This window comes from Helianthus annuus, chromosome 2 (assembly GCF_002127325.2).
Source record: "Helianthus annuus cultivar XRQ/B chromosome 2, HanXRQr2.0-SUNRISE, whole genome shotgun sequence".
Lineage (NCBI taxonomy): Eukaryota > Viridiplantae > Streptophyta > Magnoliopsida > Asterales > Asteraceae > Helianthus > Helianthus annuus.
The window spans coordinates 7,220,885-7,242,556 of NC_035434.2; the positions used below are offsets into that span (position 1 = coordinate 7,220,885).

A 21,672-nucleotide genomic window follows, 5' to 3' on the forward strand; every position below is an offset into this window, starting at 1 on the left:
AGGATGATCCAGATCTGCGAGTGAAAGACCCTTAGAAGAGGTTTTTTAATGAAATCTCTTTCAAAAAACAACCAAACTGCAGACCCCCAAAAATCTGCGTGATCTACGCTGATGCAGACATAAAAGGCCATGAAGTAATTCTTAAAAAAAAAAAAAAAAAAAAAACAAATAAACACCCCCCTAAGTCCCTAACCCTCTTCAAAACACAATACCATAATGTTTTTTCATTATATAATCATCAATTTATTTCAAGATTAGATTTAGAGAAATTGAACGCCTCCATTTACCCCTACCGTCTGAATACCTTAAGCTCCCCCTCACTCTCACATCTCCGATCACTTTTCCGGCCACTTTCTCTCTCTAAACACACTTTCTCAATTCTCTCTCTACACATTCTTCAATCTCACTCATCCATTATCCCCTACATCTCATCTTCAACCTCTCAAATCACCTACATACACACACAATTCACACAACACCTTCTATTTCAACAGCATCGTAATCATACCCGTGAGTTTGTTCCATTAATCCGTTGTTTACTCCGTATTTGATATCGTTTCGTGTTCCCTAGGGTTTTGATCCGGTTAATTTGAAGAAAAAAACGATAGTTTTGACGTAATTTCTCGTTCTAGGGTTTCGAAATTAGGCGTTTTTGTTCGTTGCGATATAATAAGATTGTTTTAGAAGATTAGGTTATTTAGCTGTATAGCTTTTGCATTGAATTGCATACAACACATTTAATCTTATTAGCTTGTTCCAGAAATTAGGTTTTGATCTGGTGATTATTAGTTTGTTCATATCTACTGGTTTCCTAGGGTTTAGTTGGTTAAGTTGAATAGTAATATCTAGTTCAGTAGAGTTAAAATACCTTAGGGCATGGCGTATCGGCCGTTCCCTCCACCGCCACAGCCTCCGCTACCGAACCACGGTTCACTTCCACCTCCGCCACTTGCTCCTCTGCCCCGACCAAGTGGAAACCAGTATGCTCAGAATTGGGGGTATCCGAATTCGAATTTTCAACAAGGTGGTTACGCGGTTCCACCTGGAAACGCTGTTGGCAATCAGCAACAGCAGTTTACGTCGTATCCGCCACCACCGCCGCCTCCAGAGTCTTCGTATCCGCCACCACCGCCTCCTTCCCAGCCTGCACCACCACCAGGACCGCCAGGACAAATGTACTTTCCGGCATCTCAATACTCCCAGCCTGTGCAACCGCCTCCACCGCCACCTTCTTCTCCACCTACTTCTTCAGTCCCGCCGCCTCCGCCAGCATCACCGCCTCCTCCTCCACCGCCTTCATCTGCCCCTGCTAGTAATCAAACTAAGGAAATCAGACAAGATGGGCATAAAAGGCCTTCTAATGATGTGGAAAGTAATAAAGGGCATCATGCGGGTCCTTCTAGACAGCATTCTAAGCCGTCTAATTTACCGCCTGTGCCAGCAAGAAAGTCGAATGGCCCTTCGGGTAGAGTTGAGACTGAAGAAGAAAGAAGGTTGCGGAAAAAGAAAGAAATGGAGAAGCAAAAGCAGGAAGAAAAACATAGGCAGCAGCTGAAGGAATCTCAAAGTAAAATCCTTCAAAAAACTCAAATGTTATCTTCAGGGAGTAAGCCACATGGTTCGATTACTGGGTCGCATATGGGCGATAGGAGGGCCACATCGTTTTTGAGTGGTGAAAGGATCGAAAATCGATTGAAGAAGCCAACTACTTTTCTTTGCAAGCTGAAGTGAGTATGTCTGTGTGCTTTATACCACTTATTATTTTAATTTGTTTTGAATATTGGTGAATTGGGCTAGGCGTCTCTTTTTTAATGAGCTTTTTCTACTCCTATTATATTTATATGATTTTGAATGCTCTTTTTCACATTCGTGCTCTCTGAAGATTTCGGGATGAGTTGCCAGATACAACAGCTCAACCAAAGCTTTTGTCTATAAGGAGAGATAAAGATAGGTATGCGTTCTTAACTTTGATTTTCTTTTTCATTGTTAGTGTTTTAGCTTCTAGTTTATCTTTCGCACATGTGTGCAAAATCATAAAGGCTTGAAACCATGTATTTGTACAGAACTCTTACCATCTGCTCATGCTGGTTGCATTATTATGTAGATATTGGAAACTAATGTTATATTATTGGTTGTTTATAATGTCTCTCTTAAACTGTCAGAAGTAGTATGTGAACCTATCAGAACTAAGAAACACAACAGTAATCACAAATAAGGCAGCATAAAAGATATCAGAACTAAGAAACACAACACTGATCACAAATAAGGCAGTATAAAAGATAAGTGATTTCGCGTCAGTACTATAGTTGTTAATAGCGGCTATAGCGACCGCTATAGCGCGCTATGTAGCCTTGCGACCAAGTGTCGCTATATGGGTCTTAGCACGAATAGTGAAGTTAGCGACGGTTATGTTTTTTTTAGTTTTCACCTCTCGTCTGGGTCATTTTTTAATACAAAATACAAAAAAAAACTGCATAATCTGCTTAAAAAAGCAGTGAATTGTGCAAAAACCGCCCCATGCGGGCCCGGGTTTTCGGAGCTGCATTCGTGTCCGCACGCACGAGTTCAATTAAATTCCAGTTCAGAAACTCATTTTTTGATGTAATATACATATAAAAATTTTCAAAAATCTTTTTCTAGTGTATCGCTATTTATAAAATAGCCGTCGTTATTTGTCGCTATTCGCTACGTAGCCTGTAGGTGCCTTGTCGCTATTTGTCGCTATTCGCTATCGACAACTATGATCAGTACTAATTATTATAAATTGTAATGCATAAAAATACTGCGTTATCGTTCTTTTGTACTTCTATTCAAGAAACCAAATTGAGCTTTATGCAAGTTTTTGCCAGCATATTCTTGTTTGTTAATAACATAAAGGAGAGGAACAGGAAACAAGAGTTGAGCAGATTAGTTTCTTAACTGATTTTACATCTTCTGCTGACTTAACTGTTCCGTTACTTCTTATTTACGCTAGCAGCAGTGTAACTACTAAATACATTATTAACTACACTGTGATTTGGCAAAATTACCCTTTTAAGTTCTAACTCAATTTGGTTATATATTTTAGATGACCTTTAACTACATCAGGCTCATTTTATGATCCTTCATGAGCATTTTTAACCTTTTGTATTATAAGTTGTAAATGACCAAGTTCATTGCATTAGTATCGACTTATTAGTTATTACTGCTACACTTGTAAAACCTTTTTGTAAGTGTTTATTTTCTTGAAGAATCACTTATAGATTTCATAACATGAAAACCCGACAATGTTCGATCTATATATTTAAAACTCACTAGTCACTGCTCACTAGATCTTATATGTAATTCACTACATTGTAATCTTGACACATTTTTTTTCTTATGGTTCGTTTTAACACTTGTGATTTGCGTTTACAACATGAAATCTTACAAATAAGTTTTGCAGAGCTGCTAAATACTCGATCACTTCACTGGAAAAGGTTCATAAGCCTCAATTGCATGTTGAGCCAGACCTTGGGATACCGCTTGACCTACTCGATCTCAGTGTATACAAGTAATAGCTCATTCCACCCATTAACCTTTCTTCTTTTGTGTACTTTAATAGACGGGTTTTTTTTTTTTTAATAAGGCTTTTTGCTCTGTTTTTTTAATAATTCTAAAATCTGTATTTTTCACCTTTTCTTAGTTTTTTCACATTTTCTCTAAAGTCTGTTTCGTATTTAGTTACTTTATTTAAAAAAAAAGGATTTTTATAGGAAAAAGGAAGTAGGAAATTAGGAAAGAAAAAAAAACAAGAAAGTAGAGTAATTAACTAAAGGGTAAAATGGGTTGCAAAAGAAAAAAAGATAAAAGATCATCAATACAGACTATCAATTATAAATGGCTGCTTATGAATATTAATGTCGTTTAACATGTGCCCTTGTAGGGCATATGTTAGAAAAATCTAGGGATGCAAACGAGCCTAGCGGCTTACGAGCTGCTTGAGATCGGTTCAAGAAAGAGCTCGAAGCGAGCTGAGCTTGAGCCTAAAATAAAGCTCGTTTATATATCAAGCTAGAGCTCAAGCCTTGTATGTAAAGCTTCCCAGGCTCGTTGAGCCTTATCTAGCCTTAAGTGTAATATTAGTTTTTTATTAACATTTAATAACATTTACCCTTAATAAACTTGTCTAGTATACGAGCCTAGCCGAGCTTATTTAAACTTGTTTACGAGCCAAGCCCAAACCAAAAAAATAAGCTTGTTTAGTAAACGAGCCCAAGCCCGAGTTTCACTTATCGAGCTTGCGAGCCTAAACGAGACTATTATTTATATTATTTTTTAATATATGCTGAGCCCTCGAGCTCTGATAAGTTAATCGAGCTCAGGCTCGGGCTCGGCTCGTTTGTACCCAGCTTTTTTTTAATTATAATCTGTTGTGTTAATTTTTACACCTTAGCGCTCCGAAGGATGAAATACATCACATTGACCCTGAAGACCGGATATTGTTGCAAGAGGATACTAGTTCAACCCCAATAAAAAAAGATGGACTTAAAAGAAAAGAACGCCCCACAGATAAAGGGATGTCTTGGTTGGTCAAAACACAATATATATCTCCTCTTAGCACTGATGCTACAAGACAGGTTAATTTAAAGATTATGTTATTAGAAGTCTTGTTTGCATATTACTAGAGGTGGCGATTTGGGATCGTTTATACACAATTGGGTCAATTTGGGTTATTTTTACTTAAAGTACACAGATGGTCCTTGTGGTTTCCCAAAATTTTGGATTTAGTCTCTAGCTTTCCAAAAGTACACGCAAAAGTACACGGATGGACCCTTGTGGTTTTCTAAAATTTTGGATTTGGTCCCTGGTTTTCCAAAAGTACACGGATGATCCCTAAGGTTTGCACTTTGTAATGCATTTAGTCCCCAACTTTTGCCAAAAGTACACAGATCACAGATGGTCCCTGTGGCTTGCACTTTGTTACGTAATTAGTCCTTAACTTGGATCTTCTGAAACCTTTTGATTTGTTGGCTGAGGACTAAATGCGTTACAAAGTGCAAACCTTAGGGATCATCCGTGTACTTTTGGAAAACTAGGGACCAAATCCAAAATTTTGAAAAACCACAGGGACTAACTGTGTACGTTACTCTTTTACTTATCTAGCGATTATGCATGAGACCATATTATTCAATTTGTTTTTATTTAGGCAACCCAAATACGTATCTGGTTTTATTTATATAAATGTCGGCCAAAACATGTTGGATAGCAAAACCCCTCTTAATTTTTTTAAAGACAACAACTTAACCTAGAACAGGTCGCATCATCAAAGGTATTTTTGTTGTTTTAAGTTTGTAAGGGCATTATCGTCATTCAGAATGTTTTCTGGCTTGAATGGGTGTAAATACGATATACGTACTTGGGTGGCCTTAAGCATATATTATCCTTGGATTCCTTGCTTTTTCAATCTTGAAATTGTCAAAAGGGTTAAGCTAAAAGGTTTAGCAAAATCTTTATTATATCTTTTAATTCTTTATCAAAAAAGACTTCAGGTTATTATTGTCAATGTAATTTTGTAATCATATTTAGCACATTATTTAAAAATGACTTTGTTTATTTGATCAAGTCATATTATTTATATTAAATTTGCAGTCTTTGACTGAAAAACAAGCGAAAGATCTAAGGGAAAAACGCGGGAACTCCATACTGGACAATCTCAATAGTAGGTATGTAATAACATAATATTCATTTTCTTCTCTATATAAAAAGTTGAAAGCTTTTTCATCATTTGACGTTTTTTTTACATCTAATGCTTTTATTTTAAATTTTAATCAGGGAAAGGAAAATTAAGGACATTAAGGCCTCATTTGAGGCTTGCAAATCACGTCCTGTTCATGCAACTAACAAAAAACTGCAACCTGTTGAGATTTTACCTCTATTCCCAGATTTTGATCGGTATTTACTTAACTTTTTCTGTTATTTTACCCTTAGTTTTTTTTATAAGATCTGGCTTTGATATTGTGATACTACAAGCAAAAACAATAATATGAATAACTTGTTTCAGCTTTCCAGGCGCATTAAATACCGATTTATTGTTTTTTATTTTATTATATCATGCAAAACTATAGATCTTCTTCTCCACAGTATGAGCTTCCACAATACCGCTTGAAGCAACTTTCATCTAGATTTCTGATCCAGTTTAGAACTTTTAGAACTTTTAAGTTTTTGAATTACAATTGAATCATCACTATTTTAGAACTTTTGGTACTAATTGGATGATTAGGGCTGCAAACGAACCAAACGTTCGGCGAACAGTTTGTGAACCGTTCGGCGGGAAGTTCGTTTGTGTTCGTTCGTTTATTAAACAAACGAACACGAACAAGAAATTTCGTTCATTTAGTTAAATGAACAAACATGAACGGAGATCGTGTTCGTTCGTTTATGTTCGTGAACGTTCGGTAACGTGTTTGTTTGTGTTCGATAGTTCATTAGTGTTTTTAGTTTTTATATCTATTTAAATACCTTCAAAATTCCGACAAATTAAATATCTAGTAAGTGTCAATGTATTATATATTCTGTTCATGAACGATTGTTTGTGTTTGTTTGTTTCCATCTGCGTTCATGAACATTAGTTTGTTCTCATTTGTGTTCATCAACGTTCGTTTTTGTTCGTTGCCTAAAATTAACAAACAAACACGAACAAGTTCATTTCCTTAACAAACGAACACGAACATAAAATCTCGTTCGATAAGTGTTCGTGAACGGTTCGCGAACACATATATTTCTTAACAAACGAACACGAACAATGTCTTGTTCGTGTTCGTTCGGTTCGTTTGCAGCCCTAGATGATATTAAACGTTATACGATAGCTTTTGTTTATATTATCCGAAGAATAGTATTATTCTAATACACAATATATTTTTTATTTTGGTTATTATATGAATTTTGCAGGTGGGATGATCAATTTGTTGTTGCAACCTTTGATGGTCCTCCGACTGTTGATTCAGAAAGCTACAATAAAATGGATAAATCTGTTAGAGACGCCCATGAATCTCAGGTATAATTGCTGTTCATATTTGCTAATATCATTTTGTGTTTTTTAGGCATACAAAATTACAAGCTTTTTTATAGGTATTCAGACCACCTATTAAAACTGCTTATCTACTTATTGCGTTTTGATATAACTAATTTGGAATAAGCAACTTTTAACTGCTTATTCAAAAGGGCGAATTGCAAGAAATAGCAATGAACTTCTAAATATGTTTCTTCGTGGTTGCCTGGTTGGTCATCAAAGTTTTTTTTGGTACCGTTAGGCTCATTGAAGTTTGTTATGTGCTCTTCTTTTATTCGTTTTTAATATTATAATAATAATTATTATGTAATTATCATTATTATTATAAACATTTATCTAAAATAATAATAATAATAATAATAATCATAATAATAATAATAATAATAATAATAATAATAATAATAATAATAATAATAATTTTAAGGGTGTTTTGGTCACTTTATTTTAATAATAATAATAATAATTTTAAAGTAAAAACAGCTTATTGCCGTATCGAATACCGCCTTAAAAGTTAAGTAGGGAACTGGAGGAGATAAGGTATTTGAAATATTAATACCTGAAAACATCAGGGTGATAGGCTTCTCGTGCTTATCCTGTACTCTTGTGTTGAGGTGTTGACTTTTGACTTTTGATTTCATTCTTCAATACAGGCTGTTATGAAAAGCTTTGTGGCAAACATCTCTGACCCAGCTAAACCGGACAAGTTTCTGGCTTACATGGTTCCTTCGGTTGGTGAGGTAATATTTTCGTTAAAAGATTTTCTTATGGTGAGGCATGACTGCGTGAGAGTAAAATGCCATTTTTTCGTCCCTGAGGTTTGGCCAGATTTGCAACTTTCGTCCAAAGGTTTGTTTTTTTTGTATCTATCTATCCAAAAGGTTTGAAATTTTGTCATTTTCATTTGGTTTGTTAACTCCATCCGTTTTTCTCCGTTAAGTCAGGGGTATATCTGTCTTTATTGTTAACTTAAAGGGCAATTCGGTCCTTTTCAGGGGTATTCGGTTTTTTACATAAAGTGAAAACAACCGAATTGCCCTTTAAGTTAGCAAAAAAGACGGAAATACCCCTGACATAACGGAGAAAAATGGGTAGAGTTAACGAGCGGATGAAAATGGCAAGATTTCAAACCTTTTGGATCCAAATGTGGAAAAATAAACTTTGGACGTAAGTCGCAAAACTGGCCAAACCTCAGGGACGAAAATGACATTTTACTCATATCATTTCAATAGCAGTCTAATTTATTTGAATTAAACCAATTTAGAGGTTTTTGCATTTTGAATACGTTTTGGTCAATAGTTGACTTGCATTTGTGGTTTATCTTATACATTGTTAGATTATTGTTTGGTTTCTCTAACACCTGCAGTGGGTTTACTAATGTTTTTTCAGCTATCAAAGGATATTTATGATGAAAATGAAGATATTTCTTACACGTGGGTTCGTGAATATCACTGGGATGTACGTTCTCGACTTTTTTTTTTTTTAAATATTTTGATTCTCAGGGTTATGTTTGCGCATAAATGCATAATGATGTGTTTATGAGTCTCTTTTTGAAAACAGGTACGGGGTGAAGATGCAGATGATCCTACAAATTTTCTTGTGGTATTTGGTGAATCAGAGGCTCGTTACATGGTAATTGAAAAAAAATATAGATAAGTGTCAATTCACTACTCTGTAGAGGTATAGACAAAAACGGGTCAAAATGGGTCAAAACGGGTAACTTTATGTATTAAGCATGATTAATATTATATCGCTACAAATACAATCTAAATTTCTTAGTAGAATGATTTAGTAGGCTGCATGCGTTAAAAAAGTAAGTTTCGACAACTTAAACTTGTTCAAACCGAAAAACAGGTAAGTGTTTGGTTTCGGTAAAAAAGGGTCTTGGGTAGGGTGACTTGAAACAGTTTTTTTTTTTTTTTTTTTTTCATTTTTCTAAAAGTAAATAATTTGTTTGTTAATTATAATAAGCTGATTTAGTAGGTTGTATTGTATGCATTATTAACAATACTTGGGGCGGCAAGCGGCATTTGACCTGTTTGACCCATTTGACCAGTTTCCATTTTATTAAACCTATTAGTTTTACTACTTTGACATGATCAAACATAAACCAAATCAACAAATTTATAATTAAATAGGTCGATATTGGCAAATGTTTTCCTGTATAGAATTACCTTTGCTAAGTTTTGTTATTTATTCAGCCTCTGCCAACAAAGCTCATGCTTAGGAAAAAACGAGCCCGAGAAGGAAAAACAACAGATGAGGTTGAACATTTCCCTGTTCCTGCAAGTATCACAGTGAGGCAAAGATCGCATGTTTCAGTTGATATGAAGGAAACCGAGGTACTTACCTTTTTCTGAATTCCTTTTACAAATATGCTACGTTCATCAAGCTTCGTGATGCCTAGGGTTGCTTAACTATCCGAGCCAAGCTCGAACTCGAGCTCAGGCTCATAGTTAAATGAGCTAGCTCGACTCAGCTTGAAAACTATTAATGAGCTGAAATTTGAGCTTGAACTTGGCTTGGATAAAGCTCGAGCTGCGATTCAACTGGCCGGCTCGTATATTTTTGAAGATTTGTATTTTTTGCACATATGGATTGCTTCTTTTAAAAATTCTTTATTTGACCCATTTGATCGTCTGTACATATGAGCCTGAGGTAGACCAGGCTCGAGATTGAGCTTGATTAACTTATGAGAGCTTGAGCTTGAGCACGGCTTGTTGAAAGTTTCTCAAGCTCGAGCTCGGCTCGTTTATTATCTATTAATAAATATATTAAATAGCAATAATATAAATAAGAGACCTGTTTAGGCTCGCGAGCTCGATAAGTGAAGCTTGGGCTCGTTTACTAAACAAGCTTATTTTTAGGTCCGGGCTTGGCTCGTAAACAAGTTTAAGTAAGCTCGGCTCGGCTCGGCTCTTTACTAGAAAACTTTAAATAAGGGGTAAATGTTATTAAATATGAATAAAACCTAATATTTCACTAAGGCTCGATGAGCCTAACGAGCTTTATTTTATGCTCAAGCTCGGCTCGGATCGTTTCGAGCTTTTTCTCGAGCAGCTCACGAGCCTCTCGGCTCGTTTGCACCCCTAGTCTTCTTTTCGAAGTTCTTTATTTGACCCGTTAAAGATAAAACACAACCCAAATCGACCAATTCTTAAGTAAATAGGTTTAAATTGGCAAATTATTACATGGGAAATTGTTGCAGAGTTATGGTGGTTTAAAGGGGAGAAATTCAAACCCTAGGCATCACGGTAGAATGGAAATTGACGATGATGTCAATCGACATCAGCATCATCATCATCATAACGACATGGATGATGGTGATATGGACCAATCAAGTGGAGCCGAGGATTATTTATCCGATTAACATCTTCAAGGGTAGTTATGGAAATTGAAAAAAAAGAAGCTAAAATAGCTCCAAAAATGGAATGAGAAAACAGAATATACAAAATCTGCAGTGTGAGGTAACTGGTAAGTCATTTTCTCACTTGTTATCGTTTTTCCCCATTTTTTACTGGTTGCGTTTTATTATAACACCCTATTATGTTGAAAACATGTAGATTATGTATTGCAAGCTTTAACATATTTCTGTACACAAGTGTTTATTTTATTTTTGAAGAATCGGGAATCTTGTTTGCTCATTCATAAAATCTGAGTTCTGTTGATTTTGAGTTAAAAAAATGTCGTGTTTGTCGAACCCTAGCGCCATATATTTTCAGAATAATAATATGATTATTAGATGGTTCAACTTGACATATGATTAATTATTTATTACACTGATGATGGTTTTACCAACTCCGTTTAGGAGACATCATGCAATCGAGCATGCTTTAAATCATAGTTGTTAAAAGCCATCGCCTCTTGCGCCTAGGCCCATTTTTTGGGCGAGGCGAGGCAGTTGCGCTTTAAGTCGAGGAAATTGCGCTTTATCTCTCCAGGTGATGGTTCAGGCGCACATTCCGGCAAGATTCCTAGATTCCGGAGAGTTTCCGGCTAAATTCCGACAAGATTCTAGCCAAGTTTCTACTTTTAATCAAGGAAAACTACTTTTCAACACTAATACACTAATATTTTGGTACTAATTAGATAATATAAAGTGTTACATAATAGACTTTGTTTTTTTAATTTGAAGAATAGTATTTTTTTTCTAATACCTAATATATTTTTAAATCTTTTTCATTATGCGCTTTATTTTTCTCAGACCCTCGCTATTTTTGCGCTTTGCGCCTAGGCCCCAGGCGGGGCCTATGCGCCTTGAGTGCGTCTAGTGACTTTAATAACTATGCTTTAAATGACTTGGTCCACTGATCGATCCAATTGACTTGTATTTTTTTAGTTAAAACCAACAAAATTCCAAAGAAATAACCTTTTGTAAATGAGCATCAAACTCCGCAAAATCCCCACCTCTTTTTAGCCGGGCGTCATGAACAACTGTGGCTTTGAGGTGATCTGATAGTTGAAAACCTTCATCGATGAAATACCAATGGTGTATACTGATCTTGACTAGGGTTTGGATGTGTCTTTGTTTCTTGTGTATTAAATAGGATACCAATAGACAAATACACACACACATACAAGACAGTTTTTGTGTGTTGCATGTACATTTTGGTGATTCAAAAACAAAAAGGTGATGCACGATGGGGATTATTCATGTACGATGGGGTCTTTAGCCAACATTGATGGAATACACTCAGATATGTGTATGCTTCGCCTAACATATTGCTATAGGCGTAATTATTCTTTGAGATGGCTATAAAGGTATAAGAAATCTGAAAAATGACTACCCCTGTGATTTTCTCGTCTTAATTTAGCAAGTGACAATGCGTGGGTTGTAATTTCAAACAAACAAGTATGTGAAGTTGCGAGAAAAACTGTGATTTGGCGTAAAACTGGTGAAAACACAGGCGATTGGGAGTCATTCATGGGGGGGCTAACTATCTTGAAGTGGTTCTTATTTTTTGATTTGGAGAGGCAAAGGCAATCTAATACGGAATGTAGATGCTTGGTTATTTTGATATGTTTTATCAAATCTCAACTCATGTGTGGAATTTGGAAGAAGTGATTTGATCATTATAAGATAAAAGATTGTTTACTTTAAGAAATAAGTGCCATAAAACATCCAATAACTTAGTAACTATAAGATTATTAGATAGTTTTCGTTAATTTTGTTTTCAATTCAACAACATTTACATAGCATTATCTTATGCCAAATAAGAATACTGTTTTTTCACATCATGTATGCTCCTTTACTATGCTTCGTTTTTTTCTTACGCGATCATCTGGCGCCAAAAATTAGTTCAGAAAAAAGAAGGGAAATTAGCCTGTAATAATTCCATCTAGACCTTATTGGCCATTAATAATCCCACCTCGGAATATTCCTCTCACTAGTCCCACCTTTCACCTATTTTTCCTACAATGGTCCCCCGTTAAAAAAACTTAACAAAGTTAAGTTTTTTTTCTAAATTGCAAACAGATTTTTTAGGGTTTTTGATCAGAACAATGATACGAGTCAATTGATGTAAAACTTACTTCGAAATGGTGCTCAAAGTGACTTGATTTTGGTTATATGAAAATTTAAACACCCGAATTGAAGCGCCGTTTTCATCGTTTGGAGCACCCTTTATTTAAACACCGAATTGATACGAGTCAAAGGCTGACGTGGCACTTTTGTCGTTTAGTGACTGTGGAGTATTATTTTCCAAAAATGGACGAGGTGGGATTATTATTGGCTATTTCCTGACTTGGTATTATTATTGGCCAATTTCAAAATGCTGGGATTATTATTTTCCAATTTGCCATAAATATTTAATAATATTTCATAGAACGTAGTGGAAATCAAAACACTTAGTTCTTTCACCTTAACTCCGCACTAACCTTATTTTGTCTTTTTTGATCTAGGTTAAATAAGACTAATTCATAATTGACTAAAATGTCATTCCTTATGATATTTGTTCTTTGCCATGTATCTTTTTATTATTCGTAATTGATAAAAACGAGCGGGACGAAAATGGCAGGATTTCAAAGTACCTTTTGGATTCAGATGCGGAAAAACAAACCTCTAGACGAAAGTCGCAGACCTCAGGGATGAAAATGGCATTTTATTCTTTTATAACAGTCAAGGATTAAAAGTGTTACGATTGAGTGAACAATAGGGGGATATAACAGTCAAACTCTCTCGGTTGTTAATAATGTAAAAGTTGAATTTTGATGTTTAGGTTAAGAAACACTCATCATACTTGATGACGGTAGAAATGTCATTGGTCGGGAGCCTTTGCTTAGATCATGTGTAGTGGTTAAGAAATATAATGCCCCTACCATGGGGCATTATCCGACACGTAGCAACCCAGTCAGCATGGGGCGTTATTGCAAAATTGGCGTAGTGGGAATAATGCCCAAATAATGCCCCTTTCAATCCTTAAACAAAAAAAAAAAAAACACAAAGTGATTTCTCATTGGTTGGTCAACACAAGTCAAAGCTCCAACAATTGCAAAATGGCGTTTTAATAATCACGCCACATTCATTTTTTTTGAAAAATAACGCCCGGTAACGCCCTGTGTAATGGCGGCCGGGGCGTTATAAGGCGTTTTTTTTTTTTGAAAAATTTTTAAAAATCACGCCCCACTACGGGTGTTCTTACTAGCAAGTACGTACAAATCTCCAGATGGTGAAGCAATCAGACAACATGGATTCTTCTATGGGTGGACCCCACTTATGATGGTAATCATCTTTTATACTTGATAATCTTATGATATTATTGATATCAAGTTTTGAGTCTTTGCGGTTTCTTCATTTTTATTATTCAGATCGGTCCATGTGGTTTACCAAAATTTTGGATTTAGTCACTAGCTTTTCAAAAGTACACAGATGGTCTTTGTAGTTTGCCCTTTGTAACGCATTAGTCCCCAGCTTTTTCGAAAAGTACATGGATGCATTTAGTCCCTAATTTGGACATGCTAAAACCTTTAGATTTGTTGGCTGGAGATTAAATGCGTTACAAAGCACAAACCACAGGGACCATCTGTGTGATTTTTGGAAAGCCAGGGAGCAAATCCAAAATTTTGGTAAACCACAGGGACCATCCGTGCACTTTACTCTTTTATCAATTTGCGTACTTATTGGTAACAAAATACATGCAGGGGTTTGTCATGGTCTCCGCACTTCTTGTTACTGCCTTGTTGCCAGTGGCGGATCTAGAAAATTCGCCAAGCCATAACGTTTTATAAATAAGCGGTAACGAAATCGAAAAAACGTCAAATTTTTCCAAAATTTACACTAATTTTACACTACCGCCGGAGCGCCAAGCCGTAGCGGAGGTTGCCCCTACTTACACTGTATGTCCGCCACTGCTTGTTGCAGTTTGTATTTGATGGGAAACCGCCTTCATTGTTCTGCCTTTTGGCTCTTCCGCTTGTAATGACTAGCATTTCGATATACCAGAAGTACCCATATCGTGTCAAAAAGAAGGAAGAGTAGAGTAAAGTAGTCTTATTACGCATTTCCATGAACCGCGGCTTATTTTTATAGGAACCGACGTATACACTTTCTGATTTACAGTTCGAGCACTTTCTGCTGTTCATATTCTTTAAGTGTCGAGACGTGCAATTCATAACATGTCTTGACATGTACAAAATGTTTTCTAACACTTAGGATTTCTTGAGGAAAATTAATAGTTGGGTGTTGTGTATGTGACATATGTTTTATAATATTAATCGCTTTCTTTATAATTTTTTATTAAACCGCCCTGAAACAACCCCCCCCCCCCCCAATATTAACCACGTAGCGGAATTCGTTTAAGAGTTTACAAACTATTGTATAATCTATAAATAGAACAAAGTTAGAAGTTTGTGGTTAATGGTTTTCCTAGGGTTCTTGAGAGCTTGAATCCTTCTTGTAAGAAAATCGTCAGTGTGTTTGGGTTTATTAGTGATTAATAGATCCTAGAAAGTTTTAGTATCGATTGTGTGTTGTTGTTCATCTGGTTTCATTACCCCACGATTGGTGTTATAGTGATTTCCGCTCACTAGAACATCATTGATCCGATTTCGTGTGTTATTTATTCGATCCAGTGAACTTGCAAAAAGATGACACAAATGTCAAATAAACCTAGAAAAATCCGTGGCTTGATCCTGAAGTGGTTTAAAAAAATCGTTTAAAAGTGGCTAAATATTATAGCATATGAAGTTATGAAGAGCACTAATTTTTTTAACAACAATTTCTAAATATTGGATATATACATCATACTTGTATTCTGCAATATTTGAACTCACAACATTTTGATTATGAAACACACCATTTACATCTACCTTACGCCCCGTTTGTGGTATGCACATATAATGTATATATGTGTGGGCGCTTGGGAGGCTAAAATGAAAGTGCACTAATTTTTACGTTATTTTACGAATTTCGTGAAAATAACGTTAAAAGAGGGAGATGGTTAATCATGCATCATGTGGTGGCGTTGATAGCCGAAAGACAAGGGAGTACATGCACTAATCAGCCTTTGTCTTAATTGCTGCTGAGTGTTATGTGTCTTATATCCAAGGCTTGATGCAAAACTACTATCGATCTGGGGGTCTCACTGGAAGCAGCCTCTCTATTCCTATGGGGTAGAGATAACGATGTCTATATCTTACCCTGCTTCTCAGACCTTACTTTAACTTTGCTATTGGTGGGATTTACTGAGTATGATGATAAACATTTACCTCTACCAGAACAAGAGCAATAATGATATAGAAGAAACTATGAGAAATAATGATATAGAAGAAACTATGAGGTTATTTATTTAAAAAAATCATGTTAATTAGAATTTTGTACAAGATATGATTTTTTGTCATAACTATGAAAGATAAGACTACACGTACATGGTTGCAAGTTCCATGCCATAAAAATGTTGGATACTTATCCAAAAATAATAATTAAACTTGAAGAACAAGCTAAAAACACGTTAAAGAGTTTCCATATAAAGTTTGGCAAAATCTTAACCAGTAAAGGTGTGTATGGTTCGGTTCGGTTTTTTTTTTTTTTTTTGTTAAACCGAAACCGTAACCGAAATATTTGGTTTTTTATTATTGAAAATCGTTTAGTTTTGGTTATTTCCAAAAAAAAAATCGGTTTTTGCATCAAGCAGTTGCAACCTTGTTATTAAGGTTCTACAATCCTTAACGATCCATGCCTTTTTGCTAGTCTATGTTTGTTTTGTAACTAGGGTGATACATGTGATTGAAAGAAGATAAATCATGTGATTGATTGAGTAGTTAGTGGCATTCAAAATGTTTGTACTTGCTAAATAGGGAGGGACATGTGATTGAATGATAGAAGATAAATCATGTGATTGAAGGAATCATATCTAATGTCATATTTCTTTTTAGTACACAAAGGAAAAACGTGAACATTATATCGTGGGTTACGGGAAGATTGTTATATAAATTCTAAATCCGGGCATCATCTCTATCTATCAACATATCTTGCTTGCTAAGAATTAAAGGTTAAAATATCATGTGGCCCAAGATAATGCGAGCTCTAATCTGTTTACTCCTTTCATGTGTAACTCAAGATCATTATATGACTCGCGCAACAAGAGTTGCAAAGATCGTGCCTAAGACTAATCATCATCAAGTTAACTACGAAGGTCTTCCGCAGGTAGCTTATGGGCTACACAAAGGCGACCCATCTCCTCCTGGTCAAGGGCATTATCATTTATATGATCCACGTCACCCACCTTGGTCTAAGACTAATCATCAGAAAGTTAATGAGCAAGGTCTTTCGCAGGTAGCTTATGGGCTAAACAAAGGCGACCCATCTCCACCCGGTGGGCGTTATCATTTATATGATCCACGCCACCCACCTTGGTCTAAGACTAATCATCATCAAGTTAATAAGCAAGGTCTTTCACAGATTGCTTATGGGCTACACAAAGGCGACCCATCTCCTCCTGGTCAAGGGCGTTATCATTTATATGATCCACGCCACCCACCTTGGTCTAAGACTGATCATCATCAAGTTAATCAAGTTAATGAACAAGGTTTACTGCATGTGGCTTATGAGCTACACAAAGGCGGCTCATCTCGGGAAACGGACCGCGGCGCAACGACTAGGACTCGTGTCGGAGGACTTTTGAGTCCTGGTCAAGGGCGTTACCATTTATATGATCCACGTCACCCATCTACCTCAAAATAATAAGATCTAAATAAAATTATGTATTAATGGTTATGCCATCTTATAAGTTTATCTGTTTGTTTATCTAAATAAACCTTTACATATTTTTTTTTAAATAGATTATAATTTATGGATTCATAAGTATATTGTGTGAAGATATTAGTGTTCGATTTTGAATAGTGAAGGTCATTAGTTGATCCCAACATACAACACTTTCAATGTTGATCATTGACTTTATAACCGCACATGGCCTTCAATTTATTAACTATACTAAAACAAAACAATATGATCATTGATTGCATAGACCCAAATTTGGCTTCTACCATCTCCTCCTTATTTCTCCTTAATTGGAGTGCCTCCTTAACTCACCCGCTAAACATTAATGAATGATATGATTTTCATTAAATTTTAATCAAGGGATCCTAAGGGCTGTTTGGTAGCCTCTTAATGATCATTCAGATGCCATCTCTTAATAGTTTAAAACCTCTGAATGAATAAGAGGTAACCTCAAGTCTGAATGGTTAAGGGGTAACCTCTGAATGGTAAATCATCACATGTCACATTCTTCTATCTTCTTATTGGTAAAATTCTTAATAGTTCTATTAAGAGGTAGCCTCTTAATGACCATTCAGATGCTACCAAATAGCCCCTAAAAGAGGATACAAATGAACCATGTGATCAAAATTAGAGACATTTTTTTTGTTTGAAAGTTCAAATTTTATTTACATACAACAATGGCCACCAGCCTACATGAACCAAATTACATCAATTCTCACTTTTAATAATTACAGAAGTACAGATATATCTCACCAAATTAGAGTTCTTGATATACAAATCCCTGTTTAAAAATAATAAATCAAAAACTAACAAACAAAAAAAGAAAAAAAAAACAAAGACCCACAACCAGTTTATAATATATGAAAAAGTGTAATCATCACTAGTTATTTTTTAAGTTTGAACCGTTACCGAACAACAATTAACAGTTAACTAGTGAGTTTCCACCCGCGCTTCGCGGCGGGTTCAAAACGTAGATAAAAATAGGCAAATCGCGATAGAACATTTTACATGACGATAAAAAAGATGCGACGACGGTATATTCGAAAGTCACAAAAAAGTTATTAGTTCAGTTCATTACGATATCAACAAAAACGAATACCTGGACGGGTTCGAAACGTAGTTAAATAACTTACTTATGACGATACGTATGAAATTCAGGAAAACATTGTTCAGAAAAAAAAAACTTAAAAGAAACGACCACAAATAAGTTAAAAGAAAAAAAAATTAAACGTTTAGGATCTAAATAGTAATTGCTATAATGTGTAAAGGGAAAAATCTAAAGTTGAGGATCTACATAGTAATTATCATAAAGTGTAAGGGAGAGAAAAGAAAACACTAAAGTTGAGCATCCAAATAGTAATTATAAAATAAAGTATAAGACAAAGCAATGCCTTATTAAACTTGAATAAACTTGAATGGGTAAACATGTTATAATCAAAGTTGAGGGGTCAAAGTGTAAAGGAAAGCTAAAGATTTTAAAATTGAGAGGTTAAACATATAATAACCAAAGGTAAAGGTTAAAGTTGTCTTGATGTGACAACTTAGCCTTTTAATATTATTTAAACTCTGAGTGACTAAAGCTAAAAAAGTAAAAAACTCACTTACCAAACTACAACAGATGAAAACAATACTATTTCACCTTCCATTTGTGAATTAATACTATATATGAATATGAATGTCATTCCTTATCATATTTGTTTCTTGCCATATGTTTTTTTTTATTATTGCTTCGTATGCTTTCTATCGAAACCCAACTTCCTATTTGATCCTTACCTTAGGACTCATTTAAAAAAAGAAGCTTTTTAATCCCTGTCATTATAATTGAACTAAGGGATGTTTGTTTAGCTCTTAATGAGGCTCTTAATGATTCAGATCTCTTACTGGTTCAGACTGTTTGTTTAGCGAGCAGATGTCTAAATGGTTCGGACAATTACCTTTGAATGTTTAAGCATTATACTAAAGGTCTTGAGAACCTCTTATGTCTGCGCTAGGGGAGTAAACAAGCCCAGAGGCTCGAGAGCTACTCGTGATCAGGGGCGGACCCACATTGGTGCTACCGGGGTCCTCGGACCCCAATCTTTTTAAAAAAAATAGTAGATTCGGTATATTAAATTGTATATGGACCCCATAAATACAATTAGGTGGACCCCATAGAAATAAAAAGAAAGCTGGTGTAGTGGTAAATCTTCCTCTTTTCCACCAAGAGGTCATGGGTTCAATCCTTGATAAGCCCATTTCTCTTTTTTTTTTTAAAAATCTAGTTCAAACCTCACTTTAACTCGACCCGAACGAGGACCGACCCGAAAATGGACCCCATTGAAATAAAATCCTGGGTCCGCCACTGCTCGTGATCGGCTCGGTTAAAAGCTCGAACGAGCCGAGCCTTAACAAGCACGAGCGCGAGCTCGAGCCTGAAATAGAGCTCGTTTTGTTATCGAGTCCGAACTCGAGCCTGAAATACAAAGTTTGTTTAGGCTCGCGATCCTAAACGAGCCCATACAAAATTTTAAGTTTTTTATATATAATATATTAATAATGATGATAACATTATTGAGCCAAGCTAGAGCCGAGCTTTGGCTCGTTTAAGCGATGTTGAAGTGAGCTCGAGCCGAGCTTTTAGCTCGTTTAAGGTGGTTCTCAAAATAGTTCGAGCCGAGCCGAGCTCGAGCTTTGGGTTTTGCTCGCGAGCCGAGCTCGAGCTCAAAGAAGTAGGCTCGAACCGAGTCGAGCTCGAGCTTCATAAAAACCTAACGAGCCGAGCTCGAGCCTGATCGAGCTCGGGCTCGGCCCGGCTCGTTTACACCCCTAGTCTGCGCCGTGCAAACCGCGCGCAGACCTTTAGGTCTGAAGACTGTTTGTTTTCTCGAAGACCTTTTATTAAAAAAGGTCTGCGAGACCACTTCTTGGTGCAGACATGGACCAATGTCTTCATGGGTCTGCAGACCTCTTCTTCACAAAACCCTAACACCTCTTCACGCCTTCTCCTCCACCCACCGTCCGCAACCACCTCTACCTCCGCCGCCCCTCCACCTCCGCCGACATCCATTAGTTGTATATTTGCTGGCACCATACAACACATGTGAAATAAAAGAATATATAAACGTAAATACATAAACCAGATTTGAAAAACACAATAAAAAAATGTTGTAATACCTCCCTTTATTTAAATGCATATGATGAATGCTAAACACATGTCTTCACATTTTAAGCACATGCACAGATGACTTTGGCACAAATTGTAGCATTATACAGAAGAACAACGTAAATTCATCGATGAATACAAAGTGATATATGTTCACAGTGATATAAAGATATACAATTCATAATCACTGGAGTGCGAAAGGGGCGATAAAGATCATAGACCTACTTCCATAAATTTGCTTACCAGATTCATTACTATGATTGTAGAGAGATTCAAATTTAATTCTGAATTTTTGTTAATTTAATTCTAAATCGGTTGATTATTTTGTTAATTTAATTCTGAATTTTGTTTATAATTGTTAGTTTGTTTGTTTGTTTGATTAGTTGTTCAACTTGATGAATCGGTTGATTAAAACTGTTTGATTAGAATTTTGTTTATAATTGTTAGTTTGTTTGTTTGATTTGTTTGCAGAAGTAAAAAAACAAACAGTCTTCTTCTTGCAGATTGCAGACAATTTGGTCCAGCACTTCTGCTACAGATGTCTGCAGATGTGGTCCGCAGACTCGAGACGTTTTACCTCAGAAAAAACAAACAGCACCTAAGTTTAAATGATTAAGACCTCTAATCTGAATTGCTTAGATATTTGTCTCTGAACGATTAAGGGGCTGTTTGGCAACATCTGAATCAATAAGTGCTGAATGAATAAGAGGTCTAAATGGGTAAGAGGGTCTGAACCAGTAAGTGCTGAACCAATAAAATGCTATTTAGTTGCACATCTGAATGATGTGTAAAATGACATTTTTACCCCTGAACAAAACAAAATACCCAACAGGCTTTAAAACCAAAGTTGTTCTCTGTCTCTCTCACTTCCCCATCTTCAAACTCTCTGCTTCTCTCTCTCTAAAAACTCTCTGCTTCTCTCTCTAAAAAGATCAAACTCTCAGCTTCTCTTACTCTCTCTCTAATGCAAGAACCCAGGCTCAAGCTCTCTGCTTCTCTCTCTAAAAAGCGGCGGCTGTGGAGCTCCGATTGAGGGGGAGGGCGGCGGCTGTGGAGGTCCGGTGTGGAGGACAGTGACGTGGAGGTGTGGAGTGGAGGTGGCCAGATGTGTGGAGGAGATGGAGGGAGGATGCGGTGGAGGTCCGGTGTGGAGGAGGGAGGTGGCAGGAGGTGTGGAGGAGGGCAACGACGGTGGAGGTCCGGTGTGGAGGGGGTGGCAGGAGGTGTGGAGTGGAGGTGGCAGGAGGTGTGGAGGAGATGAAGGACGAAGGATATGCAGGAGGTGTT

The 21,672-nt window shown here is 36.3% G+C and overlaps 1 protein-coding gene and 1 long non-coding RNA gene across 2 annotated transcripts; both read left to right on the top strand.

The window, feature by feature from the left end:
- The first annotated feature begins 234 nt into the window (after positions 1 to 234).
- On the top strand, positions 235 to 10,711 carry LOC110909150 (protein PAF1 homolog). Its single transcript, XM_022154169.2, has 12 exons — positions 235 to 1,727; positions 1,883 to 1,951; positions 3,425 to 3,532; positions 4,415 to 4,598; positions 5,611 to 5,684; positions 5,794 to 5,913; positions 6,910 to 7,015; positions 7,681 to 7,767; positions 8,417 to 8,485; positions 8,588 to 8,659; positions 9,229 to 9,369; positions 10,236 to 10,711. The coding sequence occupies exons 1-12, from the start codon at positions 877 to 879 to the stop codon at positions 10,395 to 10,397; spliced, it is 2,043 nt and encodes a 680-aa protein (XP_022009861.1). The 5' UTR covers positions 235 to 876; the 3' UTR covers positions 10,398 to 10,711.
- A 503-nt stretch (positions 10,712 to 11,214) lies between these two features.
- On the top strand, positions 11,215 to 11,644 carry LOC118483266. Its single transcript, XR_004870137.1, has 2 exons — positions 11,215 to 11,474; positions 11,575 to 11,644. It is a non-coding gene; the product is annotated as an uncharacterized LOC118483266 (long non-coding RNA).
- The last annotated feature ends 10,028 nt before the right edge of the window (positions 11,645 to 21,672 follow it).

What these genes read in the sequence shown, in the direction of transcription:
- LOC110909150 (XM_022154169.2), top strand. Translation starts at nt 877, where the DNA reads ATGGCGTATCGGCCGTTCCCTCCACCGCCACAGCCTCCGCTACCGAAC. An exon ending in GCACTGATGCTACAAGACAG is followed by an intron (nt 4,599 to 5,610) that starts GTTAATTTAAAG and finishes TTAAATTTGCAG; the next exon opens with TCTTTGACTGAAAAACAAGC. An exon ending in CTATTCCCAGATTTTGATCG is followed by an intron (nt 5,914 to 6,909) that starts GTATTTACTTAA and finishes TGAATTTTGCAG; the next exon opens with GTGGGATGATCAATTTGTTG.